Source organism: Colletotrichum tamarilloi (genome assembly GCF_030869305.1).
Source record: "Colletotrichum tamarilloi strain Tom-12 chromosome Unknown Scaffold_42.1, whole genome shotgun sequence".
Classification (NCBI taxonomy): Eukaryota; Fungi; Ascomycota; class Sordariomycetes; order Glomerellales; family Glomerellaceae; genus Colletotrichum; species Colletotrichum tamarilloi.
In genome coordinates, this window is record NW_026849425.1 from 82,763 (window position 1) to 108,755 (window position 25,993).

The 25,993-nt window shown below is 53.4% G+C and overlaps 11 protein-coding genes across 11 annotated transcripts; 5 read left to right on the top strand and 6 right to left on the bottom strand.

The window, feature by feature from the left end:
- Positions 1-468: 468 nt before the first annotated feature.
- On the bottom strand, positions 469-2,420 carry CTAM01_09886 (uncharacterized protein; the record flags this gene model as incomplete). The annotated part of the gene is made up of 2 exons (XM_060525902.1): positions 469-2,072; positions 2,138-2,420. 2 exons carry the CDS (start codon positions 2,418-2,420, stop codon positions 469-471), a joined length of 1,887 nt encoding a protein of 628 aa, XP_060379411.1.
- Positions 2,421-4,225: 1,805 nt separating this feature from the next.
- On the top strand, positions 4,226-5,551 carry CTAM01_09887 (uncharacterized protein; the record flags this gene model as incomplete). The annotated part of the gene is made up of 4 exons (XM_060525903.1): positions 4,226-4,441; positions 4,500-4,854; positions 4,915-5,100; positions 5,157-5,551. The coding sequence occupies 4 exons, from the start codon at positions 4,226-4,228 to the stop codon at positions 5,549-5,551; spliced, it is 1,152 nt and encodes a 383-aa protein (XP_060379412.1).
- Positions 5,552-5,685: 134 nt separating this feature from the next.
- CTAM01_09888 (diaminopropionate ammonia-lyase) lies at positions 5,686-7,959 on the bottom strand (the record flags this gene model as incomplete). Its single annotated transcript, XM_060525904.1, has 1 exon — positions 5,686-7,959. The coding sequence occupies one exon, from the start codon at positions 7,957-7,959 to the stop codon at positions 5,686-5,688; it is 2,274 nt and encodes a 757-aa protein (XP_060379413.1).
- Positions 7,960-8,473: 514 nt separating this feature from the next.
- On the top strand, positions 8,474-9,394 carry CTAM01_09889 (phenazine biosynthesis-like protein; the record flags this gene model as incomplete). The annotated part of the gene is made up of 1 exon (XM_060525905.1): positions 8,474-9,394. One exon carries the CDS (start codon positions 8,474-8,476, stop codon positions 9,392-9,394), a length of 921 nt encoding a protein of 306 aa, XP_060379414.1.
- Positions 9,395-9,514: 120 nt separating this feature from the next.
- CTAM01_09890 (xyloglucan-specific endo-beta-1,4-glucanase A) lies at positions 9,515-10,365 on the bottom strand (the record flags this gene model as incomplete). The annotated part of the gene is made up of 2 exons (XM_060525906.1): positions 9,515-9,924; positions 9,996-10,365. 2 exons carry the CDS (start codon positions 10,363-10,365, stop codon positions 9,515-9,517), a joined length of 780 nt encoding a protein of 259 aa, XP_060379415.1.
- A 1,810-nt stretch (positions 10,366-12,175) lies between these two features.
- CTAM01_09891 (zinc-binding dehydrogenase) lies at positions 12,176-13,342 on the top strand (the record flags this gene model as incomplete). Its single annotated transcript, XM_060525907.1, has 2 exons — positions 12,176-12,349; positions 12,452-13,342. The coding sequence occupies 2 exons, from the start codon at positions 12,176-12,178 to the stop codon at positions 13,340-13,342; spliced, it is 1,065 nt and encodes a 354-aa protein (XP_060379416.1).
- Positions 13,343-13,651: 309 nt separating this feature from the next.
- CTAM01_09892 (uncharacterized protein) lies at positions 13,652-13,921 on the bottom strand (the record flags this gene model as incomplete). The annotated part of the gene is made up of 1 exon (XM_060525908.1): positions 13,652-13,921. The coding sequence occupies one exon, from the start codon at positions 13,919-13,921 to the stop codon at positions 13,652-13,654; it is 270 nt and encodes an 89-aa protein (XP_060379417.1).
- A 793-nt stretch (positions 13,922-14,714) lies between these two features.
- Positions 14,715-16,265, bottom strand: CTAM01_09893 (endonuclease/exonuclease/phosphatase family; the record flags this gene model as incomplete). Its single annotated transcript, XM_060525909.1, has 1 exon — positions 14,715-16,265. One exon carries the CDS (start codon positions 16,263-16,265, stop codon positions 14,715-14,717), a length of 1,551 nt encoding a protein of 516 aa, XP_060379418.1.
- A 569-nt stretch (positions 16,266-16,834) lies between these two features.
- CTAM01_09894 (potassium/sodium efflux P-type ATPase) lies at positions 16,835-20,259 on the bottom strand (the record flags this gene model as incomplete). Its single annotated transcript, XM_060525910.1, has 4 exons — positions 16,835-17,887; positions 17,941-19,624; positions 19,684-19,949; positions 20,005-20,259. 4 exons carry the CDS (start codon positions 20,257-20,259, stop codon positions 16,835-16,837), a joined length of 3,258 nt encoding a protein of 1,085 aa, XP_060379419.1.
- A 361-nt stretch (positions 20,260-20,620) lies between these two features.
- On the top strand, positions 20,621-21,399 carry CTAM01_09895 (uncharacterized protein; the record flags this gene model as incomplete). The annotated part of the gene is made up of 2 exons (XM_060525911.1): positions 20,621-20,708; positions 20,969-21,399. 2 exons carry the CDS (start codon positions 20,621-20,623, stop codon positions 21,397-21,399), a joined length of 519 nt encoding a protein of 172 aa, XP_060379420.1.
- Positions 21,400-24,283: 2,884 nt separating this feature from the next.
- Positions 24,284-25,240, top strand: CTAM01_09896 (glycosyl hydrolase family 43; the record flags this gene model as incomplete). The annotated part of the gene is made up of 1 exon (XM_060525912.1): positions 24,284-25,240. One exon carries the CDS (start codon positions 24,284-24,286, stop codon positions 25,238-25,240), a length of 957 nt encoding a protein of 318 aa, XP_060379421.1.
- Positions 25,241-25,993: the final 753 nt, after the last annotated feature.

Here is a 25,993-nt window from a genome sequence, read left to right on the forward strand (position 1 = left end):
TGCATCAAGGCAGGTGTGCAATGCGCTTCATATATACTGTTCCCAAGTGATCACTACGGACGAATTTTGTCTTCACCTTGGTCATGCCACAGAACGAATGCGGCCCTAGGCCAACTACGAGTCTTTGACTACACAAACATATTCATGGGTCAGGGGCTAAGCGTTGACGAAAAGTTTCCCGAAATTTGACAATTCTCTCCATCTACCGTCAATGTATGATCGGGAAACAGCCTACCAGGTTACTCCGCATCACCTCCATGTTTCTTTCTTGTGAATTTATACTGCATACATTATGATAGTACATTGATATACCAGATGGATGTAGCCTACGATATACATGATACTAGATACAGACGGATTTAGTACATAATTATACAGGTTTAGTGAATCATGAGTGCTGCCCGCGGCCCCCGCAGGACCCCCAAGGCCATTACGACACGAGATGCCTGCTTTCTCTCATGGAGCCTCTTACGCCAATGCCGCATCCGTCGACATGCTGCTACCGCCAGCGTTGTGATCATCGTCGGAGGGCTCAACGTCGTCCGCCAATCGCCCAATCATCTCCTCGTACGTTGGGTGGAATGGCCATGCCATGAAGGCCTCCATCAGCTCCATCCACTGCTTCTCGCTCAGGACTCTAGAACAGAGCTCCGCGTGCCCCGTTCCAGTCAGTCCGCCCTGGTCTGGGTCCCGCAGGCTGGGGCAGTGCGGCAAGATGCCCTCCGCCGCCCCGGGCCAGATGCGCTCCAAAGACTTGCTGACGGGCTCCAGGCCCTGTGCCAGCATAGAACTCCGGAACAGCTCAAACATGTCGCCCGCTCGCGAGGTGCCCGGCCCGGACTGCCGGAGGAGCGGATACATCGCTTTGGGCTGGATATCTAACAGACAACACTCGACGTTGGGGAAGAATTCGTTGGGGCTGACGGCGAGCGGCTCGTAGGGTCGCCTGTCCCAAAGCATCACCGGCGGGTCTTGCCGAAAGATGTGCAAGTTGTCCCGGATGACGCGGAAGTCGATGAGGAAGTTCTTCCCCATTGACGAGACCTTGGCCTCCCACGCCTGTTCGCGCTCTCTCAGCTCCGCGTCCGGGATGGCTTTGGTCGCACGCAGTCGGCTGAGCTCGTACATCTCCGCTAATAGAGCCGTATTGCTCTCGGCGTCTTCCTCTTGTGTTTTTAGTGTGTGCCGCAGGAATTTCAGGCGCTTGAAAGACTTTGATGTATTCGACGTGTCCATTGTGCCGGCCGCCAACTCGTCTTCGAGTTCCTTCAGCTCCGCCACGTAGGGCCGGCTGAGATGCGGCGTTTGCACGCCTGCGTGGCGCCCAGGGCCGATAGCTCCTCGTTCGGCCTGCGTTGTAGACTCCAACTTCCGTCCCTCTGGCATCTCCAGCCCATTCTTTTTCATCCTTTCCAGTGCGTCCCTTGTGCTGTCGATATCAATCCATCGATCGCGAACGTGCCAGACGTCTCTCTTAGAGTCCGAATTCGAATGCGCCTCCGTGCCGGCCACTACGCCGAGCCACTCGCACGCGAACTCGGCCTCAATCGCCGACTTGCGCCGCCCTTGAATGTTCCTTGCCAGGAACGAGCGCTGATCGTCGTTGTTGGCCCACACCAGCATGCGCACGAGGCCATATTTTTGGAAAAGTGTGCCGGTGCGGATGCTGCTGATGAGCTGAAAGAGCACCATCGCGGCGACGCTATCGAAGTTGCGATACCGTTTCTTGGGGAAGAAGGAGAGGTTCGCCGTCACGAGGAGGGTGTCGTTACGCGTAGGCTCGATGCCAGGGCCCCTTGGCTGAGGGACCTGATTCTGAATGTGGCCGAGCACCTCGTTCAACTCGTTCCAGAGGATTCCGGACTGAGGTATCAGTTGTGTATTTGGGTTTTCGAGTAGCGGCTCAAGGAAGGGTCGATAAACATCCTCGTCGGGTTCCATGAGGATGTGGGTGCGCGGCTGGAGGACCTCTGAGAGCTTGCGACTCCAGACGCCGGCGCCCGGGTTGATGTCGACCAAGTCGCAGCCAACATGTCTTTCGAGTGTAGGACCTATGTATTTGAGGATATCATCTGGTGGCGATCCCAATTAGCATCTTGGTCGGTAATGCGACTGAGTACGGGCATTACAGACGCACCGCATAGCTTCTCGTCCACGATATTGACACGCGACTTGTCGCCCTTTGCCTTTTTCTTCGGCTTGGCTTTCTTTGCATCAGTACTGTCCTTTCCCGCCTTCTTGGAACGTGATGGCATCGACCAAAGTCCCGTTTCAGCCAGCCTTGACGCTGTCGGGGTTGTCTCCTTCAGAACGGTCTGGGCGATCGTGGCTTTCGTTGCGGCAGTACGTCTACCGGGTGTCTGCGCTAGGCATTGTAAGGGAGGACGCCGCGCCCACGTGCGACGCAAGCAAAGCAGCATTTGGGTATGATAACGGAAATCCGTGGTGCGAAACGTGCATTTGGGGGCTTCAAGAGAAACCCAAGTGTCGCAATTCGGACAGCAAATATTCTGCCGACGATTACCGCCAGCTTCGGGTCCGCCGAGCTTATCGATAAGCTCTCCACTCGGTCCCGTAGTGGGGCCGAGAGTTCAATGGAAGTTTTTCGGCTCCGCACCTTCGGATGAAAGACCTGAACATATGGAATGGCCTTTCTTGAAGAAGCTGTGTGTGATCTCGAAACGCCAGACTTCAAGGCTAGCTTTCATGCATTTCTGCGTGATCTTTCATAGTACTATGCAAGGAAGTCACGCTACTCGAAGAAAACCCGGTCAACCTCGCTTGCCCCTCAGTTTAACCGGAGAGCATAGTGTTTGAGGAAGCCTCTGAACAGAAACTTGCTACTGGCAAAAGGACAATTGGCACGTTATTAATCATTCACATCCATTCAATGACAATTCGTGCGCAACCTATCACGTGGGAAAGTTTGCTATGACGGAGAGAGAACATTGTGATAATTGACGAGCAACTGGGCAAATTGGTTATCAACGTTTCTCTAGTGTACTTTTAACGGCCCAACGTGCGTGGTGTGTCTAACTCCAGCCGCCACTTGCAAGGGTCACTGAGTAGAGTGGTTGGTCAATTCTCGAGGAGTTCCTTTTTTGAGTCCTGCAAAAACTTCCAGAAAAGCCAGCGAATAGCCTCTCAAAGCTGAAGGGCCAGAAAAGACTAGCTTGAGACTAGCAATGCACCTAGCATGATGCAAGGCATCAGCGGAGAGAGAGATTCTAGACCAATCTGCCGGGACGGAGCATCCGGGGACCATGTAATGAGATGCGACGGGAGTCTAAGATCTTACCTAGTATAGACGTACGGAAGCTGATTATCCCAATGATTTGTGAACCATTGGGGCGATCTTGCATCGCCTCAGTGCATTGCCAAAGATGCTTAAGGATTCAATGGTGCGACATGCAACCCTCCAAAAGACGTCTTCATCACGCTAATAAGTGCAAGGCAACAACGACAGATGATCTTACGGGATCTCTACGAAATCGTGGTCTCGCCGAGAATCTCATCACCAATCAACGATCTGACACATCAGGAATCAATGACAGCCTCTAAGCTGAACTGCGTGGTGAAAACCTTGTCAGCTCAGTCAAAAATCTGCCCAAGCGTATTATGATTTATGATTAGCGTGCCCAGCGTGTCAGCAAAGTCTGTCTTTCATGGAATTGCTGTCATTTTCTTCTAGTTTTCTCGAGACCTTGTTTCACTCCGAAGTCCGAGACGAGATGGCATCAAACACTCGATGTCAAGCTTGTGATGCACGCAGCTTCCCTAGTATCGACTAGTCCCCGTCGGGAGGCTTGGTCACTCAAATAATTGTGGTGGCCAATGATTACTCACATCGTGCGGGGCGACCGAGGATTACTATCCCAGATTTTGGGAGGGTATTTCTTTTTTTGATGTGAATGGCATCCTTGCATTGATTCACCGAGGCCTGGCCCCCTACGCGAACATGATCCAAGAGTTCGCTCGGTTGCCTCAGAACATGTTGCCGGATGGCGTCTTCTGTATTCTTTATGTTTGAGCTTCGACCCTGACGTGTGATGGGGTAGTGGAAGCGAATATGTTTCTTTTTCCCAAAAAGACTTGACATCTTCATCGGAAGCGGAAAATCTGCCTTTTTAATCTAAGATGTGCCCCAACAGTGAAAATCACTGGCGTGAAAAGTTTCCGGTCTGCCATTTTTGTTTTCTCCAGCGTCCTCACGTATCTCCGCACAATGAGCTCGAAGAGTCAAGCAGGCCTTTCCGGGCGAAATGCCTCTTCTACGGCGCCATTCGTGATTGACGTTTCAAAAGACCCGGCGCCTAGGGTCGTCGCTTCGATATGGGCTATGATTTCGGTATCGACAGTCTTTCTGTTCTGTCGTGTTTACTGCAAAAAGATCAGATCCCGTGGCTTATGGACAGATGACTATCTCTTGGTGGCGTCTTGGGTAAGAGACTTGTTGGACCGTTGGAGGAGCTTTCATTGCTGACGATCCATCTCTGGAGATATTCCTGCTAGTCTCGACGTCTCTCACCACAGAGCTTATGAGACTCGGGTTTGGAAAGTCCCTAGATTTCTCAGCCCACATTTTCACTCTGTCGTCTGTCAACGTCGTCATGAATAAGGTCGCCTTGGCCCTTAGCAAAACGTCCTTTGCAGTCACAATGTTGCGCATTGCGTCTGGAAAACTGAAGGTTTTCATTTGGTTTCTGATCATATCCATGAACGCAGTCTTGGCAACCAGCGCTGTTGTCGCTTGGAAGGCGGCCTGCGACAGGCCGTCAGATTCTTATGAAGCTGTCCTACCCGGATCCTGTTGGCGAGTGGAGGATTCGGTCATTATGCACATGGTGTCGAATGGTGAGTAACAGATGAATTGAGCTGAATATTTGCAAATAGCAAGTTGACACATGATTTCAGCATACTCGGCACTGGTTGACTTCATCTTGTCGCTGCTTCCATGGCCAATGATATGGAGACTAGGCTTGAAGCGCCATGAAAAGATTGGCGTTGCTGTAGCTATGAGCCTCGGTGTCATTGCAGGGTTAGTCGGGGTGATCAAGGTCATCAAAATCGTGACTATTGCCGAGGGCGCAGATATACCATGTGAGCATCGGAATGGTTTCCCGGTACCCACGTGGATCTATCTAATCATTTTACAGATCGTCTATCTCTGCTCTTTATATGGGGACAAGCCGAGATCAACGTCACAATCGTTGCGTCATCTATCCCCGTTCTGCGAGTCCTTTTTACGGAGATGTACGCAACGTCGAGATCGGACGAGAGAAATGGATACTTGAAGTCGGATGGACAGAGTGCCTTTCCAACAGAAATTGGCATGAATACTCTAGAGGAGGGAAGGAAGATAGAAGAAGAGACGAACCGGAATGTTCTGCTCGCCATGGGTCCATCGACGGCCACCAACTCCGCCATGAGAGCTCACGAGACTGAGATTGGATACAATGCAATGGACGAGATTACGCAGGGAACACATAAGCACACGTTGAGGAACTCTGAAAGCTACGAGGGAATTGAGTTAGCGAGAGCCCTGAGGTGACAGGGAAAAGCTTGTTGATCGAGATATGCAATAGCCATTGAGCAATAGACTCGGGTAGCACATGCAGTTGTATTCATTTCGCCTTCTTTTGTCGACATTTAGCCTACTAAGTATCTATGATCCAGGGTCGATGTCTAAGCGCAAAATTCCTGAATCACGGTCTCCATCACCGATGCCACTTCCCGGATGCTCTCCACGCTCACCCATTCCTCCTTGCCATGGATCCCAAAGCTTTTGGGACCATAGACAACCGATGAGATACCGACCTCGTTCAACAATGCAGCGTCGCACCAAAAAGAACATGCAACAGGCTCTTGCGCCTCACCTAGACACTTCGAGGTAGCAGAGACGAAGGTCTTGATGAACTCATCGTCAGGGCTCTGCCCAAGGGGAGGCCGCGAGAAGGTCTTTCGAGGAGCAGCATATTTGAAATCCGGATTGGACTTGGCGATACTGCTCAAGATGCTCTCAATGTCTTCGAGGATCCTCTCTGTAGTCTGTGCCGGAATGGTTCGGAACTCAACGGTCAGAGTGCAGCGTTCCGGATAGCTGGAAGGCTCTTCGCCACCCTGAATGAGGCCGGCATGCAAAGATGCCTTCCCCAGTCGAGAATCGGAGGGAAGTGACTTTGAGTACTCAAGGAGTGCCGTCTGCACGGCGCCTGCGAGCAAGATGGCATCTACACCATCCTCGGGCCTAGATCCATGAGCCGCAACGCCGAGGATGTCGATTTCAACCCAAATGAATCCCTTATGAGCGATCGCCATCTCCTGGTTGGTAGGTTCCGGTATGATGGCAGCATCGGCCCTCCATCCAGCCCTGATGACCTCTTCCGTGCCTATGGAGAAGTTCTCCTCGTCCGCGACTGCGGCGAGAATGACATCCCCCCGTAGAGGAGAGTGTGATGTAGAGCTGCATCGAGCCATTGACGCCATGGCAGCTGCTAAGCCAGCTTTCATGTCCGCGCTTCCACGACCATAGATTCGTCCTCCGTCCTCCTCCTTCAGTTCTCCACTTAGAGGATCCAGGTCTGGCGAGTAACTCGAAAGACTGACGGTGTCAACATGCCCATTGAGCATGATGGACTTTCCTCCTCCTGTTCCGCGGAGTACACCGACCACGGAAGGTCGGCCTTGCCTCTCTTCCAGCCAGTGCGCTTCAAAGTTGCGATGTTGCAACCACGCGGAAATGTAGTGCGCAATCTCGCATTCGCCGGCACCTGAAGCCTTGGATAAGTCTGGGTTGGAAGAGTCGATTGACGTGAGGATCTGCGTCAACGTGACCGGGTCATCCGTGGACACGTCCAACGGGATCTTGTAGTTCCGTGGACCCTCTGTATTGAGTAATACCACGACAGCGTCTTTGGAAAGACAGGTTGGGCGTGGGCTTACTCCGGCAAGCCGCCGGAGCGCTGCGACAGTGGCACCTCCACACGGCCCGCTGTCCACCCCCTTCGTCTGGAGATACTTCACGGCCTCATGGGCTTCGAAGTCCGAGACTGTAGCACTGGCATCAATGCCTGCACGAAGATCATCGAACGCCGTCAGAGAGACAGTGCCGCAGTTGAGCCCTTCCATGATGGTTCTCGAGGTATGAACCGTCACTGGTTTACCGGCCGTCAGGCTCGTCCATAGACACGGAGCGGTATCGGGTTCGACTGATAGGACTGCGCAATCTCGTCCATCAGACTTGCAGTGAGACACGACGGCATGCGCCAGAGATCCAACGCCGACTGGAGTCACCATCAAAGTCGGTTTCAGCCCGTGGTCGGCCACCTGCTGCTCGGCCTCGCGAACGAGGGTGGAGTAGCCCTCGACAATCCAAGCAGGAATCTGCTCGTACCCTACGAAAGCATTGTCTTGAATCAAGAGACCGCCCTTGACTGACTTTGATGCTTGCCAGGCTTCCAAGACAGCGTCGTCATAGTGGGAGTTGCTCACGATGACTTTGGCGCCCTCAGAAGCGATGTTGGTGACCGCCTCACCGGCAACACTGCTGGGAACGTAGATGTGCGCAGGGATGCCTAGAATCTTGGCCATGGCCGCAACGGCTCTACCGTGATTTCCCTCCGTAGCTGCGTAGAGGGAAAGGTTGTTCGTTTGTGCGGCCTTTGCGACGTCGGCGAGGGGCGTGTCGATGGACAACTGTAGATGAGTCGTGATGGCGCGGTATGTTCCCCATGATGCGCCCAAAATCTTGAAGGATGGGAGTCCTAGCCTATTGCTCTCATCTTTTATGTAGACTGCTTTCACGCCTAGTTCCTGGGCGATATCCTCGAGAGAAACGAGAGGGGTTCTGGCGAAGGCGGGCAGCTGCTGGTGGAATGCCTGTGCGAGAGATGCATCGGATACAGGCTTTATCGGCCCCGTGCTGTCATTGATGTACACGTTTCTGCGTGTGGTCGTCATGGTTGAGTACTATGATCCTGTCTTGATGCTACAATTTAACTTGAACTGACGCGGAGAATGGCGAGAATGATGGAGGGAACTTGTCGTTTCTTATACGACATTTTGTATATGAGGGCTTGTTAGATGTATATGGTACCAACGCAGACTGATCACCATTATTAGATAGCCATACTCGAACTTGAGGAGGTGTTAGGAGCATTGTTGAAGCGCGAATGTGGACTCCGTGAATCGTCAAGATGAGGGGCCGGGGAGTGGGGACGTCTGTCGGGGAAGGGCGCAAAAGGCGCGGGCTACGCCGAATAAGTGTTTACCGATCGATTCGCAATTGTTGCTTAATAAACAGTTCCGTCTCGACCAGGTGTTAGAACCAGCAAGTGACTCATATATCGCCCACCAGCTTAACTATTTAGAGAGCCCGTATGAACGTGGCCCCGTTCTATCTGTCATTCAAGCCCTGTTGGCATACTTCATTTGCGTCTACCGTCTTAGCGATCCGCCCTTGAACGACACATCGATGGAGCTCCCTTACACCACGGTCGACGTCTTCACGGACAAGCCCTTTGAGGGCAACCCTCTAGCCATTGTCACGATCCCGGCCTCGACATCCCTGACGCAGGAGCAGAAACAAACCATTGCCAGAGAGTTCAACTACTCGGAGACAACCTTTGTGCACGAAGTCGACGACCCCGCATCCACGGAGCGCCGCTTCGATATCTTTACGCCGACCGCGGAACTTCCCTTTGCGGGCCACCCCACCGTCGGCACAGCCATCTTTCTCAAGTCCCGCGGCGTCAAGAAGCTGATTGCAAAGGCCGGACCCATTGAGATCGAAGAGACGGGGTCCGAGTCCGTACGGGCCGCTATCCCGCACAACACCCATCTTCACCAGAAGCGGCTGAGGGACCTTGGGCCCGGACCCTACAGCAATGCGACGGCAGAACTCGCCAACGCAGAGGTCGAAGCGCCCGTCTTTAGCATCGTGAACGGCATGACATTTGCTCTTGTTGAGTTGCCCTCGTTGGCATCGTTGGCGTCGGCAAAGATTGGGCCCATGGAGTTTCGGCAGCAGGAGCTTCTGGACGAAGGGTGGCGCAAGACGTTCATTTCGCGATACTACTTTGTGCGCCTTGGGGCCGAGACAATCGATGGACGTGTTGTGCACAAGATCAGAACCCGTTTGATCGAGCCCGATCTGGAGGATCCTGCCACTGGTAGCGCAGCCTGCGCTCTCTCGAGCTACCTGAGTTTGCACGAGTTTTCTGAAGATTCCCTCAGCTTTGAGATCACTCAGGGAGTCGAGATGGGTCGTAGAAGCGACATTTACGTTGACGCAAAGCTTGGACGGGGCACGGATGGTACACGAAGGCTGGAGACGCTGCATCTTGGAGGAACGGCCACAAAGGTCATGAGCGGCACCATCTTCTTGAAGTCATGAACAGTCTGAGTAACATATACAAGACGGCCATCAGCGTTTATGAACAATGTAGATGAATTTGTACATGAAGTGAAGCCGGTAGTTGTCTCACGCAGATACCCTGACTACGTTTCCTTTACCTCAAAGGTTGATGTTCAAGCCAAGAGTGTTGTTGAACGTGACGGTACCCCAGTAGGGCTCCTGGCCAGCATTTCCGACATTGACGTAGGTGCTCTCGGAGAAGACGCCTTGCTTGGAGAGCGCGAGGAGCCAGTCCTTGATGTCTCCCTCGAAGGAGCCCTTCTCCAGGTCGCCATACTGGGTGGGAGCAAGCAGCGAAGACACGGTGATGCCGGTATCGGTGTTCTTGCCCTGGTACAGCTTCCACCCGTCCTTGCCAAAGAGCCCGTCGATCGTGGCCGTCGGGCCCTCGGCCCAGCCAATGGGCACCTGTCCGCCTTCCCAGCGGAGCCAGAGCATGAGCTCCTGGGCGTTGCTGGACGTGCTGTCGCCTTTGGTGTCGGAGGTCATGAAGTCGTAGACGACGTTGCCTTTGTTGGTTGGGTTAGTACAGGCGAGTACCGCTAGGTTGAACGTGATGCAAAGTAGAACCCCTACTTACCCTTGTAGGCCGAAGAGTTGGAGACAGTCCAGCTGTAGGTGCTGGGGATGCTCTGAATGTCACTGAGCTTGGTCTCGAGGTTCTGGGTCAGGCCGATGAAGGAGTATCCCTTGACGACGTCCTTTTGGTACGTGGGATCAATGTCCCAGATGCTGCTCCATTGGATTCGTTGCGCGTCGCCGGACCCGGACGTGCCGTAGTAGCCGGTGCAAGCCGATCCCTTGATGGCCTGGTAGGCGTAGTTCATCGAGTAGACGATCCACGGAGTGCCCATGAGGACCTCATAGTCGTTGGGGGCACCGCAGAAGGTCTTTTCGGCGACCGCGGCGGACGCGAAGACGGCCGGGGCCAGGTAGCGAGTGAAATGCATCGTTGCTAGTTGGATTTGCTGGGATTGAGACGCTGTAAAGACCGTGTAAAGCAACCCGCCAGTGGTGCGAAAAAGAATGGCAGTAGGAGTTGGAATGAATGTCGGAATAGGATTACATTTGGGCCGCACGGAGTATATCTTGCTACTCTCTATCAAGTACAGACATACTCTATTCTGAATGGCGAAACGGAGTCTTGCCTCCTCCCCCTTGCCGAGAAGTTTTGATGAGATTTCGTGGAGAACGCAGGGGCATCTAATTAAGCAGAGAAAGCAGACCATCAAGCGGTTGTAAATACCGGACCATATTGCACTTGGTCAATCTGAAACCGCCCGTCGATTGCAATACCCCGGCCCGGACGGGAAATAATTACACGAACTGGGCCCCCGTCGAAAGGCGGAACAGCGGTTTACATCGCCTAGTAAACTAACTAGAGTGGACGCAGCTTCATGTTGAGAGCAATACCCGCATCTGTACACTTTGATGTGACCCCCGTCCAGCTACTTAATAACCTCGCCATCTGGAGCAGTCTCAATTCCAGCCCGCGAACCCGAAGACGTCGGATTGTGCCACGGTAGGCCTTGGAGGGGTTCATTTGTTGTCAGCTTGATTGTGGAGCGGCGTCAGCTGCGGGTTCTAGACTTTTTGCATGGGAATAACGCCGGGAAACAAATCTATTCATCGGATTGCTTGGGTGGGGGAGACGAGTGTCGCTGGAAGGACCGTGGTTGTGCTCATTTCGATGATGTTGACCGACCGCCTCGAGTGAGTAAGTAGGTTTCCTCGCATTCGACCCGCCATAGTGTGTTGGAGCACCTAGGAGATGCACTCATGTACGGCATGGTTCAGCTCGATAGCAACTGGGCAGAATCCGGCTAAGGTGGACATTTGCGAGGGGCGAAGCTTAGGGTGGTGGAGGCGGCAAAAATCCATGCATCGTGTCAATATGCATCCTAACAACGCCTGTCGGAGGATCAAAAGGAAGGGTGTTTTGTTAGGTCTAAACGGTGTCTGACAAGCATGACTAGTGAGAAAAGTGAAGCTATTCGCAAGTTGTTTGTGCACTCACCGAACCTGCTGTCTCGTTCCTCACCATCTCGTTACTGCTTACTCTCCCCTCACTGTTCCACTTTGTTAGTGACAACCTCATGAGTTATCATCGAATTAGTAAGCTAAAAGAAACAAAATCTTCTGGAGAATGGCTACAAGTGGGCACAGACCCAGCCAAGCCCAGGTATTGAGAGCTGCGGGCTTCTAAATCAGTGGATGCGGGAATAACAGCACGACGCCGTCCAACGCATCCATGGTCCGATCGTTGAGTTCTCATGACACCCTGAATGCCATTTTGATGGGTTGGCCATCGGGGGACAGATCAAATGGCCGCCGTATGCCACTGCCAACTGGTTAAGTTGCACCCGGGATACTGGCTTGCATCTGGCAATTGGCGTCGATGCCGAGCGGCTCCGGGGCAAAAAGCGGAATAGCGGCGGAAAGTCAATGGACACGGGCAGGGGGGTTCAGAGCTCCAAGCTGGGGTGTCTACGGTTCAAGACATTCGAGTCAGTGGAATCGAGTGCAAAAGAAGGTCGCATTGCCGGACCCAATATGACGGTATAAGTGGACATTGCGTCATGTCGACGCTCTTCGAAGCTTCGGAGCTTCGAAAACCCCACGATTGCTTTGAAATCTTTTTTTGGGGAGTTCGATACATAAAGGCCAGGTTTGCGAAGCAAGATCCTACATGGTTCTGCTGAAGAATCTCAAAGGTTAATCGGACGATAACTGATCATCACCCATACACAAATACTCATCATGGCACCAACATCAACCAACGCCTGGTCCATCACCGGCATCGGCAAGGACAGCAGCAACTGGGATACCCTCGAGCTCAAGAAGGATGTGCCTCTGCCACAGCTGGGCGACTACGACGTCCTCGTGCAGATCGAGGCCGTCTCCCTAAACTTCCGCGATCTGGCTATCCCAAAGGTAAGTTCGCTTATAACCCTTGTGCCCGGTGCCCGAATTACCTCCGGTCGACCGAGACACGCCGGCCCGCCACTCCCGCTAACCTCGCTCCTTTGCACCTAGGGCCTCTACCCATTCCCCGTCAGCTTCCCCCGCGTCCCGGCCTCTGACGGCGCCGGCCGCGTCGTCTCCGTTGGCCCCAAGGTCACGCAGGTCAAGGAGGGCGACAACATTGCGACCCTCTTCAACCAGCACCACCAATCCAACCCCATCACCCCTCTCGCCGTCAAATCCGGCCTCGGCGGTGCCCTCGACGGCACGCTCCGCCAATACGCCGTGTTCCCTGAGCACGGCGTCGTGAAGTCCCCCAAGACGCTCTCGTCCGTCGAGGCCGCCACGCTCCCGTGCGCGCCGCTGACGGCGTGGAACGCGTTGTACGGTCTGCAGTCCAAGGCCCTTAAGCCGGGCGACTACGTGCTGACGCAGGGCACCGGCGGCGTGAGCCTTTCGGCGATCCAGTTCGCCGTCGCAGCGGGTGCGACGGTCATCGCGACGACGTCGTCGGCGGCCAAGGGCGAGCAGCTCAAGAAGTTGGGAGCGCACCATGTCATCAATTACAAGGAGACGCCCAACTGGGGCGAGGTGGCCAAGTCGCTGACGCCGGAGAGCGTGGGCGTCGACCACATTATCGAGGTCGGCGGTCCTGGTACGGTTGCGCAGTCGCTCAAGGCGGTCAAGCTGGAGGGCGTGATTTCCATTATTGGGTTCTTGTCGCACGGGGACAAGCCCGAGGGGGAGCAGCCGACACTGCTGGACGCGCTAGCCAACATTTGCACGATCCGCGGGTTGTTTGTGGGCTCGAAGCAGCAGTTTGAGGAGATGAACCAGGCGATTGACGCCAACAAGATCAAGCCTGTTGTCGATCAGAAGATTTTCGGCTTCGAGGAGGTCAAGGAGGCGTACCAGTACCAGTGGGACCAGAAGCACTTTGGCAAGGTTGTCATCAAGATTTGAGGTTGCCGCGCAGTAGAATGCGCGAGAGAGCGTAGTGTAATGCAGTTATGACCGTCACGTATATTTGATGCTTGTGAAATCAAATGGTGAAAACTCCCTGTCGTTGTCATGCAGTACGACGGTTAACCAAGGTGGTTGATGTTTTTCAAAATAACATATTACACCTGCCATCACGAGACCAAGTGCATTTATAGGACACTTCTTCATATAAGAGTGAACAATGATTGCTCATTGACGGATAACCTCCCAAAACAAACCCCGAAACTCCATGCCTATTATATTGATGATCCCATTCCGGAGCTCCCACACTCATTCCCGCTCAGAAACGTCCTCGATGCGACGATCAATTTTTTCCGTCCCATCGCTCTTGACAGCGCGTCCCTCTGGTAGGGCGCGTCCCGCGGAATCGTACTCGCGGCGCTCGAGGTAGACGGGCTCGCCTGTCTTGTAGGAAGCTGTCCGGACGGTGGTGCCCGAGGGACTCCGCTCCGTCTTGCGGGCCCAGCGCCTCTCCTCCGTCTTGCCGTTGTGGCTGATTGAGGAGGAGAAGGAAATGGAGGATGTGAAAGAGAAGGGCATCTTTGCTCGTCTGTGGTTTTTGATACTCGGTTGCTGGAACTCGATTCGGTTCGAGTACTGGGTGTCTGGCTGTGATTTTCTTTCTTCTTTTCAGAACTGACTTGTGGTGGATGGGGATGAAAGGACGTTCCGGGTATCCAGGCTCGAGAGGAGGCGGTTATGTAAGTACTGTGTACATGGCCTTACCAGCAGGTGCACCTTCCTGACACCAAAATCTGAAAACAAGTTCAAACGTCAAAGTGCCTGCCGTGAGTGTGTGGTGAGTGGCCTGATGTCGACCACATTGCACAGCGCCTCCTTCCTTCTTCGGTCCTCCTTCCACCTCACTGGGCACTTACATCATGGCTCCGCACAAGCCACACTGACGTCATCGCAATGCATCCCATCGTGCTTAGTCAGTGCATCTTATGCATGGTTATTGCACAATTCAACTAATGAATTAATCCAACGTGCCTTACTTAAGCATTGCATAACTCGATATCACCGCAAACTCTCCATTGATTGACGAAGGAGCGAGTGCACAGAGTCTATAGCAATTGTTGGGCCATTTCTATCTGTACGCACCAATTTTATCTCACAGGCCACAGTATGTTGTTTTTATCAGCAGTAGTAGAGGGCACATCGCGATCTGAGGAGAAGACGGGGCTCTAAGCAAGTGACCAAGACTTTGACACGGAGGCCAACAGACTGCCACAGATTTCATCATTTGCCTTACAGTATATACATCATGTCCACTCACGCAGACTTGACCTCTAGAGATAGTATTCAATACGACGCATTTTCATAGATGCAACTAACTCGTCATCTTAAACCTCGTTACAACAGCAGCATGATCCGAAGTCCACTCATTTGCCCCGTGCCCCGGCTCCGGCGCCGGCTCCCCCACCACAACCTCCTCCGACCCGAGAACCTCCAACTTCCCGCCCCGGAAATACACAAAATCAATCCTATCCATCGGCTCCGGCCTTCCCTCATTCTCCAAGAAGATAGGCGACCACGTAACCCCCGGCCTTGCCCCGGGGTCTGGCCACACAACCCGATAGGAGTCAACCAACCCGGCCTCTGTCGGCGCAACTGACGTAGGCCACGGCATGTCCTCTTGACCGCAGTGCATCCCGCTCGTGGCATCAATCCAATCCAGATGCGAAGGCGCGTTGAAATCACCCACCAACATCACAGGCACCGCCTCCGCCTCCGCCAACTGCCCCGCCATGGCCCGGACGACAGACTCGATCTGCGGCGTCCTTTTGGACTCCGTCTCCCGCGCCAGCACCTCCTCCACCGTCATGTTGTCGAAGCAGAAGTCGTAGGGTCCGTACGGGTCGTATCCCAAGTGCACATTCCACAACACAACCTCCTCCCCTTCACCATCGAGCACAACCCTCACCGACGCAGCATACGTCCCGCCCTCGTGCGCAGCGGCGTCCTTGAGCGGATACTTGCTCACGAACCCAACATCGCCGCCCTGCCACGAATACCACCCCAACGCATCCCCCAGCCGCGTAGCATGACCTCCCGTGCTCTCCTGTACGCCGACGACATCTACGCCGCTCGAGGCCAGGAACCACACTTGTTTGGCGTGGTAATCGGATACCTGCGTTCCGCCGTGCCACAAATTGAAAGACATGACGGATACCTCGTCCACGAGCGGTGCGCCGATGGGGCGGACAGGGATGGTGACGTCCAACCGCGCAGACGATCCATCCGCTGCTGCCGCCGCTGCTGCTGCGACGGCTACCTCGATCGTGACGTGAGAGGGCCCCGCGACGTCAGGCGTGCCAGATACGACGCCCGCCTTCGAGACCTTGACCCATTCGCTCCCCTCGACTTTACGAAAGCTCACGGACGCACTCCCGCCACCGCTCCTCAACCCATCAACCCGCGCCTCGTACCCGTCCCCGACCCGCGCGTTCCTCAGCGTAACCTCGTCAAGGAGGAACTCAACCGGCCCGGAAGCATACGGCACCCTCACGTCCACCGGCGGCGCAAGCCACGCGTACCCGTCTTTGGCGAGGAAGTAGGCGCGGTACTCGCCAGGGACCAAACCCGACCCCGACCCGTTCTCAATCTTGAGCGTCCCGTTGGACTGGGGCGCATACCCCCAGGCCAGCGACGGCTCTACAAACGTCTGATTCTCGGGTCCGCCGCCGGAGGCGCGGTAGATGCCGATCCAGTTCTTTGCGTCGGCGTTTGGCGTGGAATAGGAAAACGTAAAGAGAGGGTTGTCGGGTAGGAAGGCTAGGCTTCCGGATTGGCGGGTTGTCGGGATGGCGAGGGCTGGTGTTGGGAATTGCGCTACAAAGAGCGCGGAGAGGATATACGAAATCAGTGCCGTGAAGCGCATCTTGGCAGATTTCTAGATGGATGGCCCGAAAACAATTTCATTGTTGTAAGTCAACGTGGGAATCCAGGGGAATTCATCACTTCTATACAGTAATGTCTTAACAATACATCAACGTCAATCCTTCAAGTCAGTGATGCAAAACTTGTCAGCTTCGGCGGGGCGACCAATCCTTTGGTGGCACCGCACCACGAGAAGTAGCTACTTCGTTGCGTTCGTTTGCACACTGAAGGATCTCAACCCTCGGAAGTCCAGTGTCCTTGGCATGGTACTGTGGCCACATACAGGGCTGATCTGCGTAAGGAATGGGCAAAGTCTCGCCCGGGTAGGCTCGCGTTTGGTAATGGTAACAGGGGTTTAAATCGGTGCCTGGTGACTTGCAGCAGCAGACTGAGACACACTTCCGAGAGAGACTCAGCGACCTTTTTGTAAATGATTTTTGATTCATTACTATCATAGATGTTACCATAACATCATCATCTACAACATGCGCACTAGTCTCGCTCACCCGCTCCAAAGTGCGCACTCACTTCTCTCCATGAGCTGACAATCTGGTACTTGTGTCTCGCTTACTACTTCTCCGAGGCCGCCCTCTCCTTCTCCAGGTCAATGTCATCGTCGCCGATTTCGGTGTGGTGATCATCATCGCTCGAGCCGAGGTACTCCCCGAATACTCTCTGTTCAATGTCCATGTCTTTCCACGCGACACCAAGCTTCTTGCTGTTACGAATCCTGAAGAAGACGCGTTTGCCCCATTTCCAGGATTCGACACCAGCGAAGAAAAGTCCTGCAGCAATGAACACAATGCCCCATTCCCACGTGATGCCCTTGTGCTTGAACACAACAGTATTGATGACGGGGATATACAGCAGGGGAAACAGGGTAACGAAGCCGATAATAATGGCCCAGAAGAGGAACCTGTTTCGCCAAACGTCAATCATCCACTGGGTGAAATATTTCTTGGATCCTGGTTGCATGCGGAAGAATGACCGACGCATATCGACCATCTCCCAGGCCAAGAACAAGGCAAACCATGTGAGGCAGGCAAAAGTGGTAGCACGGGCGCGGAAGACTGTGTCGCAAGAGTCATTGTATCTTTCGTTGCAGCTCTCTCCAAGATCGCCAGCCCCGAATCCGTAGACAACCAGCGAGAAGCTTGAAAGGCAGAGAGCGGTGATCCAGAGGCCGTAGAAGACCATGTCGACGAGGAACTCCATGGTGAAAATGCCCGTCTTGAGAGACTGAGGTGGGCGACGCATGATGTCTGGGACAGCACGCTCAAAGCCAAGTCCCATGTCGGGCATACCAGATGTGGCCATGATAATCCAGACGATTTCAACAGGAGCAAGCGGGAAGACCGACAGCCCGCGTGCGTCCTTGAAAGTGAGACCAACCAGCAATGTTCCAGCTTGGGCAATGTTTTCAGCAAGGACATGCAACACGAACTTTTGAATGTTGTCAAAGATACGACGGCCCTCTTCAATAGCGGCGACAATGGAGGCAAAGTTGTCGTCGGTCAGGACGATATCGGATGCATCCTTGGCCACGTCTGAACCCGACTGACCCATAGCAATGCCAACATCGGCACGGCGGAGGGAAGGGGAGTCGTTGACGCCGTCACCGGTCTATCCAAATTAGAAGACCATTACACAGATGGGGCGAAGGAATATCCACATACCATGGCACAGAATTTCTTGCGGCGGTGAAGAGCCTCAATCATTCGGACTTTGGTGCTTGGGGCGCATCTCGCAATGACGAGCGGCAGGACAGGAAGCTTGTCAACCTCGTCGTCACTCAATGCATCGAACGACGAAGCCGTCATGACCATGGCGTCTGAAACGTTCCTCGCGACGCGCTCCATGCGAGTGGGCAAAATGCCAACCTCAATGGCAATGGCCTTTGCGGTCTCAGGGTGGTCACCGGTGAGCATGTGGACCGAGATACCGGCCTCGTGGCACTGTCGAACAGCAGGAGCGGATTCGGGACGCGGGGGATCGTAGAGTCCCACGAGACCGCGGAATACAAGGTCACATTCGACCGAAGCACGCTCAACCTCATCGCCCTTGCTGGGTGTGCCCTCATAAGGCTTGCTCGCAAGTGCGAGAACGCGCAACCCGAGTCCCGCCAAAGCCTCCATGTTGCGAAGGATCTCCTCACGGAACTCAGGCGTGATGTCTACCAGTACGCCATCATCTCTGGGAGCGTACTTTGTGCAGATCTGAATCACTCTCTCAACAGCACCCTTGGTGTAGGCGAAATACTCGCTCGTGGCGTTGTTCTTCATGATGACGGACATGCGCTTGACATCCGAGTCGAATGGAAGCTCGGCAATCTCGCTCCACTCGGGGCTGTCACTGCCACTGACAAACTTGAGGCGATTCATGTCGAACCGAGAAGCAAACACCTGGATGGCGATTTCGGTGGGATCGCCGCGGGCAAGCCATTGATCATCTTTCTTGTTGATGGTGGCGAGATTGGCCAGGGACGCCACGTAAAGGAACGCGGATAGGGCCGACTTGCTATTTTGCAACAGCTGGTCGGTCTTCATGATGGTGCCACAAGCGTCACCTCCCTTTTTAAAGTTGAGGTGTCTAGGAGACCGCTCGTCGTAGCGAACATCACCAGTGGTGGGATCCATTGGTGACGATGTGTTTTCGACGGTGTACGTTCCCATAGCAGGCAACCAAGCACCGCGGGCTAGCATTTTGCCCTGCGTCAGGGTGCCGGTCTTGTCGGAGCAAATATCCGTAACTGCACCAAGAGCCTCGAGCGACTTGAGATTGCGCACAATGACATTGCGCTTCACCATGCGCTTGGTTCCGGCCGCCATAGTGATGGTGAGTACGACCACGAGACTGGCCGGGATCATGGACAGACCGGTCGCAACTGCGTAGATGATAACTTCCTGACTAGCCTCGAACTTGTTGGCGCCAAGAACAATGATGGCACAGACGATGGCGATGCCGAACAAGAGCATGGCGAGCTTGGAGAGTTTCTGTTGCAAAGGGGTGCCAACGTTGACACCAAGGAAACGTCCAATGGCATCGGTCAGAGTCAAGGTATAAGCCTCGAGGTACCGATGAGGCTTTGCCTTGCCATTGGGCTTGCGTTTGACCTCGCGGACCTTGGAATCCTTCTTGCGAAGGGCAGACGCAATAGCTCCAATCTCCGTGTAAACGCCTGTTGCGAAGACAATGCCCTTGGCGCGACCCTTGGTGACATTGGACGAACTGTATGCGACGTTGAGACGGTCTCCGGGGCCGGTATTATCGGGGAAAGTTGCGTCTTCGTTCTTTCGCACGGGGAGGGATTCGCCGGTCAACAGAGCCTCGTCGGTCTCGAAGTTGACCGCCTCGATCAGCCTGTAGCATCATCAGTTGCTCTGCTTGGTCTTGACGTTGCTGTTGATGGCATAGGATACCTGACATCTGCGGGGATTGTGTCACCCGTCTTGATCTCAACGAGGTCACCAGGGACGATTTCGCCGGAGGGAACAACCATGGATTCACCGTCACGAACGATGTTGGCGGTGGGGGAGCTGAGGGAACGGAGGGAATCCATTGTCTTCTCAGCGGAGTACTCCTGGAAGAAACCAACGATGACGTTGAGCAAGATGACAAAAGTAATGACACCGCCCTCAATGTATGAGCCAATGCCGAAACTAACGGCCATGGCAAGAATCAGGACCTAGGCACAAGTTAGCAAAGGGCGGATTTGGAGTAAAGGTGGGAAAGCAACTCACCATGGTCATGGCATTGGCAATCTGGGCGATGATGATCTTGATGGGCTGAACGCCCTCGGCTTCGCCAAGGTCATTATGGCCGAACTCGTCGAGACGGGACTTTGCGTCTTGAGCAGAGAGACCATTGAGGGTGTTGGCGCGGAGCTCCTCAGCCAGCTGCTGGTATGACAAGGCATGGGCTGGGTGAGAGAGCGGTTTGTTGGATTGGCCCGAGACGTGATTCTCATCGGGCTTTGCGGCCTTTTGGTTCCCCATGCCAGGCAAAGGGGGACAGAGTGTGGGAGCTCAAAATAGGTGATGTGGGTGAGGGGGGTAGAGTTGATGATACCAGAGAGAGTTGAGCTCTTGGAAGTGACAGCGATAGAAAGACGAGGGGGTTGTTGAAGATTTCTGAAATGGGTCGAGTTGGACAAACTGGGCGAATTCAGCAAGGACTGGTCAAGGTGGCAACACAGAGACAGGTCGTCAATTGAGGCGTCATTGGACGGCTTGCAGCATTCGTTGTTGGTGAGAAAGAGACATCAGGAGGCGGAGGCTGGGAAGGGGGCAGCGGTCTGCCTTTTGAGGGCCAGGAGGGAAGGCGAAAGGCAGCATCGCCAAGAACAATTGGAATTCAATGATTGCGGCAACGGCAAGAACGGTACCGGTATCGTGGCAGTTGAGGAACAACAAGGAAAGACTGAAGGGGGGAGGGGGGCGGCAGAGTAAGGTACGCGGACAGAACATGGATGTAAGGCAAGTACTCCATACTGGAAGGTACAGATGGTGACGGTGACAGGAATTGTGTCTGCGAAGATTTTCTTACTGGTGCAGAAGTCGGCAAGTGTATCCATCCATCAAGCATTAGATCACGCTTGGCCATCTTGGCTGACCTTGGCGGAGGCGGGTCCTCGTGCTGTGTGCAGCATTATCTGGGGATATACCGGATAACTATTCGTGTTATGTCTTTTTTTCTTTCTGGCAGGGAAGGTCGCACGCATCCAGACATGGGAAAGTGCACGATTGGAACGATTACGTCAGATGCCAAGTCCGCTCGAATTTGTAGGGAAAGCACAGCGGGAACTTGGGGTCATTGCACATGTGCGGGGCATTGAATGGGCAGGTGCTGGTGACGGTGCAAAGGAAAGAAGAGAGACACGTTGGAAAGGAGCGGAAGCGGGCGGGCGTGGGGAGGAGCAAGTGCGACCCCCGGGGAAAAGCACGGAAAGCAACGACTGTGGGAGAGGGGTGACCTTCCTTTCCCCCCGTCGTGGTTGGGGCGCAGCCGGCGATGACGGCGATGGCGCCGGTGGCGCGTCTTGGAAACCCCTCCAGGGCCTCCACGAGCCTTGGCAGCATCGGTCTACAGACTACTGCCTACCTACTAGGCACCTTAGATATCCGTACGGATACTAACGGTTCTGGAAGCCTTCCATTCCATACTAAGGTAGTGGCTCGCTTTGGAATCACGATGAACCAAGGTTCAAACGGCCTTCTCCCTGGTATACCACCGAGGTCGTGTCCGCGGCGGATATCCCACACTATCAACGTCCATCACCATACCCAGAATTCCTCCACAGTTCCACAGTCTGGGGCTCTTGGGAGTCTTGGCTGCCAGGACATGTGTGCCAGCCACCGATTCTAAGTGGACATTGCCGCCCAGCCAAGTTCGTTTCATCAACCCATCCAGCCATCTTCTTCCCCGTCGCACAGCATCAACATGGTCCCTCCTACCTCTGATTCCTTACCTCACAGGCAACGTACAAACCATCATCACGGCACATCCGAGACAAAATCAAATCACCCTTATCGTAACGTTGGGAATTGCCAAGATTCTTCCATGCCAACTCCGAGAGTTTCACAGACAGACCGCCCATCCTCCAGCAGCAAAGAAGCCCGAGTCATTCCGACTTGGCGACCCAACCAATACTCACTCCAATCTACCTTGTCTGGAGACCTGCTGCACCATGACCTTCCCAGCCTCAGTGATGCACGACATAAGACGACCGTTTCTTCCACACAGTCCATACAGCAGTTTTCCAAATAGGTTTCAAGCTCGTGTGATCAGCTTCCGTGTCCAGTGATGCCAGATTGATGCCCCCGCGCGTCCGGAGATGTGGGTCCCGTCTTCTACAGTCATTGGCACGGCCCCTCCGTGCCCCGCTCCGGAGATATCATTGAAACCGAGCTGCGTGCCGTTAGACTTGTCAATCAGTCGCTCAACCCCAACAAGTCTCGAGATACACTCACGTGACGGCTCTCAAAGGGTAAGCCACCAGACAAATGCCAAGAGGGTCCTGGGTTCCTCGACAGACGGTCAATGTGCTAATGAAGCTGCTCGAATACCAAGGTGCAAACTCCCTTCGTCAGCATCTGGAGGATATCGCTATGCAAAGTCTCCCGCAATCTGCTGTCAAGCCTACCTTCTATGATGGGTTTCGTAATGAAGTATTTCTGGCCATAGTGCTGCCTGCATCGACAGCGTCGATGAGCAAGTGCTCCGAATTATTTGGAAGACGATAGAAAAGTTTAAGAGTTACGTCCATTAGCCAGATCCTGCAAGTCGTTTTCTATTCGAGAAAACGCTTGAGTTGAGGGACGTTCCTTTTTCGGGAAATTGAATAAATATACACAATACGCGTTGGAACACACAGCGTCTGTTTTCGGCAGCTATAGCGATGCGGGAGTCCGAATCATATCTCTAGGGCAGGTAGAAGTCAACGTCGCTCCACTCTCTTGATTTCTGTGTGTTTTGGAATTCGAATGACTCTAAAGACGATCGAGTTGGCAACAATAGAGACAATATTATGACATCGCCGCCGACCTGATATTTTTTGAAATGACCTGGGAACGTGTCAGTTTCAGCTGTAGCCTTTGGGAGGAGTATATGGACTTCATGCAGGTTCTTGAACAAGCCGGAAGTCTCGAAGTTTGAACAAAAGGTGCGCGTGAGAACTAAGATCCCGTGTTAATACACCGCTATGACTTCTATATGAAGTGGTGTGATGTAGGCATAGCTTCAACAGTGCCGTGGTGATTCTACCATTGGAGATTTCTCTCCGTTCTGTTATTGGGCAGATGACTACTCCAAGGTCGTATTGTCACGCTTTGGAATACTTTCAAATAATGCTCCTTGTTGATGAAGTGGAGGGAATTTTTGATGAATCGTGGCAGCGTCGCCATTTTTGAATACTCGTGCCTCAAACAATCCCTTTCCTCCATTTTGATGAGATGATGTTGTTTTGCCTGTAAATGCAAGCATATGACTCGTTGTGCCATTGTGTCGCTGCTTTCTTGGTATAGCTCAGACACCCTGTTATCTGTTCCCTACTCCTCGCCCTTTCACATGATAGATCCATTTTGATTTATTCCACATTATCCAGAATACTTGATTTTGAGGATTTGAATATATTGTTAACTAGATGAGCGAGGTGTTTACCATGGAAAGGACAGGTCTAGTCAGCTATGCCATTTGAGCGTGTGCCGCCCTGTTCAGTTGCTTACACGAGCAGCGAGCATTGCTGCAATACCAGCATATCCTCCAGTTAGCACGATACTGTGATATCTTCGACTCCCTTTGCACGCGACCAGATCTGGCCTTTTTAGACATGAACTGCAACATACAGACCTGCATTAGGTCTTCAAATGACAAGTTATGCAGGGAGAGTTTCGAGTTTACAGGCGTGTAAGAGCGGCAGACAATCGTGATTACATCACATCAGTTCACGAACATTTGTGTCATTAATACTGTTTGTCTGGTACCATCAGCCACCGCCCCACGCGATGGTTTTCTTCTTCTTGGGGTAAGACCCTCAATTACACCAAGAACAATCACGGGACCAAACTCTCCGTGGGGGTTGGAGATTAATCCGTGGTGCGCTTGGAGTCCAAAGGATGGGGCTCCTTGGCAACTTGAGAACACACGGAAAATAAGAAGTTGACCAAATCCACGTATCTTACCAACTACCGGCAGACACCCATGCTCCAGTCTATAACAGGACCAATGGGAAATTTTCCAAGTACTTTGCACCTATCAAAGCTCCGTCTGCCGGACCCGGGATTCGAGGTAACATACCTAGGTAGGGCAGAGAGACACCCCAGGTAGCCAAGATGACCTCGTTCGCGCTCTTTGAATTGAAGAATAAATAGGGCCCAGCTGCGGCCGTAGCTCGTCTCTGTTGAGATTGACAACCTACGGAATCGGCCTCTTTTACCTTTGAGATTCATCTTGGCAACCGGTGTTCCACCTCTCAAGCAACTGTACCAGCTGAGAAACTCTCGAAGAGCTTCACAATTCACAATGGCGCCAACATGGAAGGGTCTGCTCGGTGGTCTTCTAACCGTTCTATCCGCCATTCCGAGCGTCTCCGCAGCGTACCCGAATCCGGGTGCCGTCTCCGGCAGCGTCAATGTCCACGACCCGTCCGTCCTTAAGACGTCAAGCGGCACATACCTCATGGCCCACACGGGAACTAACATCGCTCTCAAGACGTCCACCGATCGCACCGTATGGCGTGACGCCGGCGCCGCCTTCCCCAATGGCGCCTCGTGGACAACCGCCTACACGGGGGGAGACACCAACCTCTGGGCCCCAGACATCTCTTACCGCAACGGTCAGTACTACATGTACTACTCAGCGTCGACCTTCGGCTCTCAAAAGTCCGCCATCTTCCTCGCCACGAGCTCCACCGGCGCCTCCGGCTCGTGGACGAACCAGGGACTCGTCATTGAATCCTCGAGTTCCGTCGACTACAACGCCATCGACCCCAACCTCATCGTCGACGCCAGTGGCAACTGGTGGCTGTCCTTTGGCTCCTTCTGGACGGGCATCAAGATGATCTCCATCAACCCCAGCACCGGCAAGCGCTCCGGTACTAACCTCGTCTCCCTTGCCCGTCGCACCGTCAACGACGGCGCCATCGAGGCGCCCTTTATCACGCGCCGCGGGAGTTACTACTACCTGTGGGTGTCGTTCGACTTCTGCTGCAAGGGCGCCTCGAGCACCTACCGCACCATGGTCGGCCGGTCTACCAGCGTGACGGGCCCATTTACCGATCGTAACGGAGTGAGCATGTTGAATGGCGGCGGTACTGAGGTGATGGCTACTCACGGCTCCATCTATGGGCCTGGTCACCCATCTGTGTTTACGGACGCGGATGCTGATGTGTTTGTGTACCATTACTACAACAGCGCCAATGCTGCTCTGTTGGGTATCAACCTTATTCGGTGGGAGTCGGACTGGCCAGTCATTTACTGATTGAGACTACCTTCCGGCAGTATAGGCTCCTCACAATGATGACCTCTTGTTGTCAAATTAGTACATTTATCATTTCATGTGTCCTCTGGTGTCGTTATGTTTTTTCGGAGTGATGTTTGAATTATCCAAGTTTCCTCCATTGCTTCAGGTAGCGCCGACTCGCAATTCTTGGTTGAAATAACCTATGAAGAGGCCCTGTGAACTTATCCTCTGAATAATTTTGTGACTCGAAGACAGCCCAGCAGGACGCGAGGTCAATAAAGGTGTCGAAAAGCAACACTCAACCCGAATGATAGCATTGATGGCAAACCACATGTCAATGGCATCAGTTTGCCAATACGTCCGTCTAATATGGATCTGTGGAAGCGTTGACCACATGCAAGTACTTCACACAGTTGCCTGATCTTCTTAACGCTAATGCACGTACTTCATCATTGAGAGCTCAAAAGGAAAGCCCGCCCTGAAGAGACGAATGACCACGAGTGATGAACACAATGAAATACACCTCTGGTACCTCTACACTGTTCGATTAGCTTACTTAAACATATTACTGATTTACTCTAAAGATTTAGCTTGAGCGGATACTGATGTCGAAAGTTTAATTCCATCTTTCAACATCCAGTAACAAACTTTGGTCATCGGATATAGGTGGAAATTTGCGTCTCTTACAACACCACAACGTCAGACTTACAGATACCCATGAACAAACAATGTATATTGCCTCACAAATCACAAACTACCCTACGGCATCGT